This window comes from Marmota marmota, unplaced genomic scaffold (assembly GCF_001458135.2).
Source record: "Marmota marmota marmota unplaced genomic scaffold, marMar, whole genome shotgun sequence".
NCBI classification, from domain to species: Eukaryota; Metazoa; Chordata; class Mammalia; order Rodentia; family Sciuridae; genus Marmota; species Marmota marmota.
The window spans coordinates 18,086,142-18,096,597 of NW_026000101.1; the positions used below are offsets into that span (position 1 = coordinate 18,086,142).

General features: G+C 43.7%; 1 protein-coding gene across 7 annotated transcripts in view; it reads left to right on the top strand.

Moving 5' to 3' along the window:
* Positions 1-10,456, top strand: part of Fam219a (family with sequence similarity 219 member A) — a 60,722-nt gene that overhangs the window by 337 nt on the left and 49,929 nt on the right. For 4 of the 7 annotated variants that reach the window (XM_015492416.2, XM_015492415.2, XM_015492418.2 and 1 more), the window contains exon 1: positions 1-109. This exon is cut by the window's left edge. In XM_015492416.2, coding sequence (XP_015347902.1) covers positions 50-109 — 60 coding nt within the window. In that variant the 5' untranslated portion in view covers positions 1-49. The remainder of the gene's footprint in view (positions 110-10,456) is intronic. The other 3 variants (XM_048783484.1, XM_048783482.1, XM_048783485.1) reach the window with 1 other exon arrangement.

Sequence of the window (10,456 nt, forward strand, 5' to 3'; positions counted from 1 at the left end):
CGGCATCCCTGGCCGCGCCCGGTCCCTGGCCAGCTCGCCCGCCGGCACCATGATGGAGGAGATCGACCGGTTCCAGGTGCCCACCGCGCACTCGGAGATGCAACCGCTGGTGAGGGGGCGGGCAGCGAGCAGGCCAGGGCCGGGAGGAGGCGTCACCTGAGGGGGTGGGAGGGAATCAGTCCGTGGGGATTGTTCTGAGGGGAGTCATTAAATAGGGCAAAGGGCCCTGGAAACGCATTGCCGCTGGAGGGAGACTTACAGGACAAGAAAACGGGAGAACACGCAGGGTGTGAGAGCGAAGGGACCTGTACGGGTGGAGGGCAACCTCGGCGGAGGCGGAACGCCGTCGGATGGAACCAAGCAGGGCACAATGGTGCACACCGCTATTGGAGGCCCATAGAGGAAGATAGCAAGGGAGCTGTCATGGAGCACCGCAGGCGCTAGGCCCAGGGGGCTGAGATTGAAGGTGGATAGGCCCTTAGCCCTAGAGGCCTGTGATGCTCAGAGAGGGGGAGGGAGCTGTCAAGCTAAGAGAGACTGGGACTAGGCTTTTAGAAGAGGAGGGGCCTGCCCGCCCGTCCGCTGGATGAGGTTAGGAACGCTGAGCCACGGTCTGGGACCGGTGGGGGCAGGGAGTCGGTGCAGGACCTGGGAAATCAGTTCTTTTCCTGAGAAGAGCGCAGGCAGGCCAGGCTGGGGGATCGGAACCAGGAAGGAGAGTGTGCGGCGGCGAGATCGAGATCAAGGGTACTGAAGATAGCGCTCTGGTACCGATGGGAGAGAAGGTGGGGCCGCGCTGAAGCGGTTTGTGCCCACTGGTTTGCAAGAGCCCCAGTCATCTTAGGCCTACGTGCTTGGAGTCTTTGCTGGGAGCGGATCCTGCCGCCGGTTCGCGGTCCCGGAGTCAGGGAGGAATGATGTCATCGCTGCCGGCGCCGGAGGGATTGAAGGGGCGGGTGACGCGGGTTTATGAAGGCCAGGCCTAAAGGAGACCATGCCTGATGGCCATTGCCCTGGAATCTAGCGGACTGACCTCTCTGTCCGGCTACCGAATAGCAAGCGCAGAGGCCTAGTCAGCCGGTCTAGAGAGAGGGGAAGGGAGAGAGCTCTTAGGCCTTGTTGGTTTTCTCCCGTTGGAGCCCAAGCCATCATGAGATGGAAGGAGGCAGGGCAAGCCAGAAACCTGAAGATGTGGGTGCCCTATTCTTTGCTCTCTGCTGGAGCTGAGCTGAGCTCTCCAAGTCCTGAAGCTCTGGGCCTCCCTAAGACTCCTCCTCTGGTGGCTAGGAACAGGTTCTGCCCTTGAGCAGGTAGCCCTCTGGCTGATGAATGTATTTTATGGCTTCCTAGGCAAGTAACCTGCCCATTATCAATAGACAAGGTGGGCCTTGGCAGGGACCCATGACCACATTTGTGCCATGCCTTTTTGGGGGATGGTAGAGAGAATTATTAGTGGCCACCAAATGACTGAATGTGAATGAAAATAAGTGACTTTTTCCCCCTTTTGTGATGACTTAGACAGTTCTAGATGCCAAAACAGAGAAGCTTTGTAGAAGTGTACAATTTTAAACTAAGGAAAGTAAAGAGATGGTGCAGGACATTTTTGTAGCCTGATGCCACTGGTGAATTATGTTGGAGCCAGAAAAGGAGGGAGTTTGTATCATGAACTTGAAGAACTTTGGATTGGTTTAGGAAATTTTTCCTTGATAGGTTCTCTATCCAACCATTCTTGCTTGTCAGACTAGATTACCCTTCCACCTCTAAGGTTTTAACCAAGAAACAAAAGGGAGGGAGAATGAAAGCGGGAGGTTCAAGTAAATCAGGAGAAGGAAGCAATGAGTTGGTTCTTGTCTTCCATTTGGGGTTCCTGAGAAGGAAGATAGTAACTGTACAAGGAAGGAGAAGAAGGAATAAGGCCACCAGAATCTCTCAGTTGTCCTTTGTGCCTCTGTTATTGACTGAGATTTGTTGCTGTTTGTTTGTTTGTTTTTAGGTACTAGGGATCAAACCCAGGGGTGCTTTACCACAGTTACATCCCCAGTCCTTTTCCAAGAGCCAGTTCAGCAAGGTCTCCTCTGTGAAGCCTTTTCTAACCACCTAAGGAGGACCCATCTCATTTGACTTTGGTCCTATTGGACTGGATTCTTACTTCTTTTTTAGTGCTTTCTACCCTGTAGTNTTTTTTTTTTTTTTTTTTTTTTTTTAAGACAGGGTCTCACTGTGTTGCTGAGGCTGTCCTCAAACTTGTGATCCTCTTGCCTCAGCCTCCTGAGTCTCTGGGATCATAGGTGTGTGCCGCTCTGCCTAGTGCCTGAAGTTCTTTTTTTTTTTTTAAAAGAGAGAGAGAGAATTTTTTTTTAATATTTATTTTTTAGTTTTTTCGGTGGACATCTTTGTTTGTATGTGGTACTGAGGATCGAACCCGGGCTGCACGCATGCCAGGCGAGCACTCTACCGCTTGAGCCACATCCCCAGCCCCCCTGAAGTTCTTAATAGTAAGCTAATTCTGCTGTGTGATCCTGGAGTAAAAGTATTTGTGGCAAGGAGGTACTTATTAGAATAACTGTAGCTATTGGCAGACCCTTTTCTTGAAGACTAAAGTAGCCCTTGTCTGTAAAAGAATATTTTATTGAGGTTGAGTGAGTCTTATAGAAATAGCAATATAGCCCTCCCCCATTTGGAGGTCATAAACATTGCCCAGCTTCTTGACTTCTGTCCCCAGATTATTTCTGTATTTTGTTGAGACCAGCAGAGTCTTGTATGCATTTCCCCATACAAGACTCTGCTGGTCTCAACAAAATACAGGAGCCTTCATTTGTAGCATTAGCAATCAAGAAGATATCACAGAGGTAAAATGCAGAAGAGAGAGCAAAAATGGTTCTTTAGGGGTACTCAGGTAGACCATAAAACTAGGGTTCCAGGCTTGGATTTAGCTGTGATCTCTTTTATTTATTACCATTATTTATGGAGACCTCTAGGAAGTCTCCTTTTCCATTTGTGAAAATGAAGACAAATTATGCATTTGAAGTTTAAACAGTAGCTCCCCACTCTCTCTTCCAAAGTATATCATAGAACCTGGTTTCATTGATTTAGCAAGTGATTTACTAAATAATTATTGAGCATCTGCCCTGTTTCAAACACTACACTAGATATCAGGGAATGGTTAGCAACACAGACACAGATATGGCCCTTTCCTCCTGGAGCTCACAGTTTGGTGAAGGTTAATTTCTCTTGTTCACTTTCTGAGCCGGGCACAGTGGTGGCCCACACCTGTAATTCCAGTGGCTCAAGATGCTTAGACAGGACGATCATGAATTCAAAGCCAGCCTCAGCAAAGGTGAGACATTAAGTAACTCAGTGAGACCCTGTTTCTAAATAAAATACAAAATAGGGCTGGGAATGTGGTTCAGTGGTTGAGTGTTACTGAGTTCAATCCCCAGAACCAAAAAAACAAACAAACAACAACAAAACCCACTACTTTCTGAATGAGCCCCTCTTGAGGGAAAAGAGGGTGCTGCTTCTTTAATCCCAAAGGAAACAGGGCAATCTGGTGTCAACATCATTGCCTCTTTCAGGACCTTGAGTACCCAAAAGGCCAGTTATTTGGGCTCTTATCATTAAAACCTCCTCTACCCCAGAGTAGTGGGAAGAATCTAGAAGCCATTCCTTACTTGGAAAGGTGAGCTGTAGGAGAAGGCATCATTTCCCCCCCTTTTCTTCTTTTACTTGAAAGAGAAACTCAGCTTGAGAAGGAGGCCTGGGGGAGTGGCAGGAACTGAGCAAGAAGGAGCAACCAGGAGATCTGGGTGTTTCCAAGGTGCTAATTTAAGCATTAGCTCTCAGCTAGTGGGAGGAAGAGGAAGAGATCCCTGCCCTGTTGTTGCACAGCTGCCCAGAGCCTCCTGCCTGGGGCTGGATCTTGCCTGAAAGGAGTGGCTTCCTTCCTTTCCCCATCACACCAATTATTTAATTGGTCAGGCTGCATCTCAGCAGCTAAACCAGGCCTTGGCTTATTCTTGAGCTCCCCAGGGTCTCTTCCTATCTCCTTATGAAAGAAATGAGAGCTCCTCTTGAAGACCTTATTCCCTGGGATCCACTCCTGCTGTGTCTGTCTCCCAGGCAATCCTGAGTATGTCAGAGTATAGATTCTCTCCAAGAAACTTTGGAATGGCTTAGTATGTAAGCTCTGAACCATATACTGCCACTGAACTAGGGAAAATCCTAACTGCCTTCTCTTGAGCAATTAGGATGAGTTTGGGCCATTGTTTGTAGGAGTGGCAGGCATAGGCTCTCTGGTCCTGTTTGTCTGCTGAGTCTGATGCTATAGCCGCAAAGTCTGTCATCAGCTGTGGTTGGGAGGAAGAGAATTGTTGCAAGAAAAACAAATGGAGCCTTTAAGTACTTAATTGTGTCAGGCAACACCCTGCTGATGCTTTTAGAGGCCAAAGATACTTAAAGAATGGCATATGGCAACAGATTGGATCTCTGCACTCTTGCGAGAAATGCTTGTCTGGCCTTACTGAAACTAGATTATCCTTTAACTCATTTGTTTAGTTCATGATTATTTGCTGTGTCTCTACTTAGTTCCAGATAATTTAAAGATACAGAAACAAGTCAGATCTCTCCAGTGGAGCCAGAAGGATGAATGGGCTCAAATGGTGATAGGAAAGTTTTTATACAAGTCAGAAAAGGGTAGAGATGGAATGGAAGGTGTTCCCAAGAAAGGTGACAACTCCCTTAGAAAGTGAAGAATGCTGAGGTTCTGCCTTGTTACTACAGGAACTTGGCAAGGAGTTTCAGGAGTTTCAGGCTGTATTCCCTCTGACACTGAGGGATGGGGATGGTCAGGATGATTGTGCAGTAAGTGGCCCATAGAAACTTCTGAAAGTGTCAGGGAGCACATTATAAAGACAGCAGTAGCCACTATGGAAAATTGACCTACAGGTATTCTATGGTCTGGGCACCTTTATGTTATTCCTTATAGTCAGTTGACTTTTCAATTTAAGAGTGGATTCTCCTAGTGGGTCCATATGGCTCATGGCCCAGCAATATTTGTCAGGTTTCTGGAAAGAAGACACCCTTCCCTATCTTCCTCTATTGCAAAATGAGGCTTGCTTAGGCCCTCAGCCCCTTACCATTTGTCTTTCATCCAACAAACTCTAAGTGAGAACCTACTTTCTGCTAGGTATTATCCAGGGCACAATGACACAGAAACTTACTCAAGGGGTATCCAAGGTCTAGAACACATTGAGGCACTACAGGGTAGAAAGCACTAAAAAAGAAGTAAGAATCCAGTCCAATAGGACCAAAGTCAAATGAGATGGGTCCTCCTTAGGTGGTTAGAAAAGGCTTCACAGAGGAGACCTTGCTGAACTGGCTCTTGGAAAAGGACTAAAAGCTTAGCAGAACAACAAGATGAGGCAAGGGAAGGAATTCCAGGCAAGGGGCATGGAGGAAGAAACAAAAAGGATACATTTGGAATGTAATTAAGGGAATAGCATGATCAAATTTGAGTTCATCACTCCAGTGGTGAATGAGGGGTTGGAGAAAATGAGATTGGAAGTTGGAAAGTTAATATAGAGGTGTATACAATAATCCAGGCAAGAGATAATAAATTCTACCCTAAAGCAAAATCAGAGAGATGGGGGATAGATATGCAGATGTTAATAAGGCAGAATAACAGAATATGGTACCTGTTTGGAGGTGGAATGTGAGTTAAGGATGACTCCCAGGTTTCTGGTGTGAACATTGGGTGGAAGAAGGAACCTTAGGAGATTTGGAGGCCTGTGGATCTCTTAGCCTCAGAGATTGCTTGTAACAGAGAAGGCTGCTATTTTCCTTTGCTCTATTGCTGAAGCAATGGAGCTATGAGTTCGGGTTATGAGTTGTAGAAAACCAAAGATGAGCCAGAAGTGGTGGCGCATGCCTGTAATCTCAGCTACCCAGAGGCTAAGACAGGAGATCACAAGTTCAAGGACAGCCTCAGCAATTTATCAAGATGATGCCTCAAACATTTAAAAGGGGCTGAGGAGCTCAGTGGTAGAGCACTTGCCTAGCCAGTGCAAGGCCCTGGGTTCAATTCCCAGTACTGGGAGAAAAAAGAAAAGACATGGACAGAGTAAATGTGAACGTAGCACTGACTCACAGCCTCAAAAGGGCTGCTGGGAAATGTGTTCACCTACCAATGAATACTTTTCCTCTGTTTTGTTGAATACAGGAGAATTGGTGATAGCAAGGCCATGAATGGGTTTTTGTTATTTTTTTCCTCTCAGCAGCACTTAGATGAAGGAAAAATAAAATCGTTTGTATTTTAAATGTTTTGTGTTGCAGTTTCTGGCTGGGCTCTTACTATCTTTCTAGTCAAATTTATGGTTTTACTTGTAGGCCCTCTCATTCATTTCTTTGAGAGAGAGAGAGAGAGAGAGAGAGAGAGAGAGAGAGAGAGAGTGTGTGTGTGTGTGTGTTATGGCGTTATCTGTGAGAATAGAAAAGTATTTATATCTCCCTTTTCCGAGACCACCCTGAAAGCGGGGCTTAGGGTAAAAAACTGGTGCTACTTCCTTCCAGACAAAGTATGCCAAAGGAGCAATCTTCTAGGGTGAGATCACTCAAAGGTACCTTAGCCTCTACTAGACAGGTGCTTCCATGGTAGCTGGGATTCAGGCTGAGTCATTCCCAGGCCTCAGCTGCCTGCTGTCCTTGCCTGTAGCCTAGGGTGAACAGAAGTGGAAAACAGACTTCTTTACTTAGATCTGATTCACTTCAGAGACCCTCTTCCCTCCTTGAAAGATGGAGACTTACGTGTGGAAAGGGAACATGGAAACCACTTCTTGGGCTTAGTTGCCTTGTACCTTCCAGCAGACCATGGGAAAACTGGTACAGGGAGCCTCTGAGGAGGTGGGAAGGGGAGAATCAGAATTTGAGCTGCACCCAAATCTTAGTTAAAGTGCACTTAGTAACTAAGTTAGTTTAACTTAGTTTAACTAAGATTTACTGAATTAACTACACCCAAACTGTAGAGTGAGAGCCATATATATTATAGTTAACTTAAATATGATTATATACATGCTATAAAATGATTTATAGTTTCCATATGGATTTTATCCTTATAAAGGAGTTGATGAAGCCCTTATCCAAGACAAATACCCAGAAGTTCTGGCTGAAGGAATCGAGGTATAGCTTGGGACAGTCCCAAGTCATTGTTTCCTAAGGAGACTTTGGTGGGAATTTGACTTTCAGGATGGGAGAAAGGAAGGAAGGAAGGAGGCAGAGCTGGGTAAAACTCTGGATCTGGCTCTGCTCTGTAGTTGAAATTGGCACATGACCCAAGACCTTGCTGTGGGGCAGCCAAGTGAGCTTCTGGGCTTCAGGGAGGAACTCTGGAGTGGAAAAGTTCTCTAGGATGGAGGTCCAGAGGGTCTGGCCTAGGAAAGGGAGTGTAAACATGCCTGCAGGAGTTTTCCCTTATGCCACAGTCTTAGGAGCCAGTTCCAACAAATGTGTTCCTGTGTTTGTTGTTATTTTGTCATTCTGAGATGTCAAGTTGAAGATCATATGGATGTGATTATTGAAAGTCAATATTAAGTTTCTTTGATGAAGGTATATGGTTATGTGCATAAGCAAGAAGAAACTAACTGCCATGAATGACTCTTACCCCTAAGAAATATAAGAATGACAAAAGCCCAGTTGCTGTGGCTCCTTGCCTGGTTTTGTTCACTTTGGTCACCATACTCTTGGTTCTCATAAATAGTTCATCTATTTATCTAAAACAGTACCTAAAAGGCACTATTTTTTTTTTCTAGGGATTGAACCCAGGGCCTTGCAAGTGGTAGGTAAGCAAGCACTCTACCACTGAGCTACACCCAAATCTTAGTTAAAGTGCACTTAGTCAACTAAGTTAGTTTAACTTAGTTTAACTAAGATTTACTGAATTAACTACACCCAAACTGTAGAGTGAGAGCCATATATATTATAGTTAACTTAAATATAATTATGTACATGCTATAAAATGATTTATAGTTTCCATATGGATTTTATCCTTATAAAGGAGTTGACGAAGCCCTTATACAAGCATGGCTTAGATCTACTTTTCCCTTAGTATATTGTTAGGAATATTAATCCTATGGCATACTTCATGGGGTAGGAGGAGTCTCCATAGGAAAATTCCTTTGGGAAACACTATACATTCTATCATACCACAATGTTAACTAGTGTTTTGGTTTTTTTTTTTCCTTTGCGATGGTACTCGGGGTTGAACCCAGAATTCCTCTACCACTGAACCATACCTCCAGCCCTTTTTATTTTATTTTTGAGACTGGGTCTCACTAGGTTGCCAAGTCTGGTCTCAATTTTGTAATCCTCCTGCTTCAGTCTCCTGAGTCACTAGGATTACAAGCATGAGCCACTACTCCCAGTTTCAACTAGAATTTTAAAGGCTCTCAGAAATCCTGAAATAAACATTTTCAACTGTGTTTAACTAAATATTTCTCAAGATTATTTAACTACAACCCACCCCCCCTTTTTTTTTTTACAACATCTCACTCTTATAGAATCAATGTGTCTTCATGGACTACTTTTTGGAAAACCAAAAAGCTTAGAAATTAATCTGTGTTGTGATCCAGTCTAGATTTATTTTCTTCCCCATTCTTTAGAGCCTCTTTATAATTAACACCATTTTGCCCTGTGCTAGTCTCTAGTGAGATGTTGATTTGTTTTAAGGTCTGTACTTAACTACCGTCAATTAGGAAGTTTCTAGTAAACTTTGGTACAGAAGCAAATACTAAGAGCCTTGATTTTCTGATGATATTTCTAAGGGAGTTTTACTTTCCTCATGTCCCTCTTTTTTTTTTTTTGACAGCTGTATTAAGATGTAATTTATTGGGCTGGGGATATGGCTCAAGCGGTAGCGCGCTCACCTGGCATGTGTGCGGCCCGGGTTCAATCCTCAGCACCACATACAAACAAAGATGTTGTGTCCGTGATAACTAAAAAAAAAGTATTAAAATTCTCTCTCTCTCTCCCTCTCTCTCTCTCTCTTTAAAAAAAAAAGATGTAATTTATATACTGTATACTTTAGCCATGTTGAACTTTACTTTTAATCCTGACATGGTTAACTCATGCTTTAGGTTTTTGTTTTTTTTTTAATACCTATGGGTTGTCCCTGTCCTTTGTGTTCTCACAGGCAACAGATAAAAATTATATTCCAAATATCTTGTCAGGAAAAATCCCAGCTCAATGAGGATTTAAAATGAAAAATGGATTCCTGACTTAAGGGAATATTTCACCTGCAGTATCAATAAATATCCTCACTGTTCACAACAAGCTTAAGGGGCATTCCTACATAATCATTTTATGCCCTCCATAGGTGACATAAAGCATAAATTATAAGGAGTTTCATCCCCTATACCAATGCCTATTAGTTAGTAGTAGCTATCCAGAGCATTGTGTTAAGAAGGATTCTGAAGCAGAGTCCTGGTTTCATGAGAAATAGTGATATGGTTGATTTTCCATGTCTGCCATGATCTTCAGCAGGAAGAACAGCAGTTTTGGTGTTCTGGTTGCCATCCTGGCAGTCCTGAATCATCATAGTTATACTGGGTAAAGAACACAGGAAAGGAAGACTCTGGGGGATGTTAGCCAGCTCATCATTCTGTTTTCACTGAGAGGTTTGATTCTTATGATAGGGCTCTTTAAGAAATTGATAGAGAAAATTGACCTTCCTAACCTGATCTTCAGCACTGGTTTTTGAAGAATAGATTAATATAAAGTTAATAATCCTTTGAAAATAGATGGGCCAGGTGAGAAGGAGTAACCTTTGACTCTTCTAAATAGTTTAGAGGGAAAAAGAGGCAGATTCAGGAAGAGATCTCATGAATATCATATGAATGGTTGGCTATGCTTAAAATGAAGCTGTAAGCCCTTGACCAAAGGCCAAGAAGAAATAGGCCACAAGAAGTCTCACTTAAGCCATCAGTTACTGCAGATGCCAGTCCCTACCATTTGGCATAAAACCTCAACAATCTCTCCCAACCCCCAGGCTAAGTAGACCCTGTTTTTTCCTTCCATGATTTCCCTGGAGAATGATTTCCAAATCCCTAGTAACCCTAGCTACCTCAGTGGATACTTTGAAGTTTCTCATCCCTGATACTAGACATAGATCCCTTTATGTGATCTGACCAGCACAGATTACTATAGGGCTGCCCGTACCCATAATATTGATATTATACTTCCATTATGGTCAGTTGAGATTTCATGATAATGGCTGTACCTATTGTTATATTGAACTTAAAACATATTTTAAATAGGGTAGCTCTTTGCATTAGCAGTGTAAAATCAAAGGTAAAAACCTGGAATCACATCTCAAGCTAGGCAGACTGGCAATACAGGTAATGGTCTACTGGGGTTAGTGAGATGGTGTTTTAATACTTACAACTCTTTTTTTTTTTTTTTTTTTGGT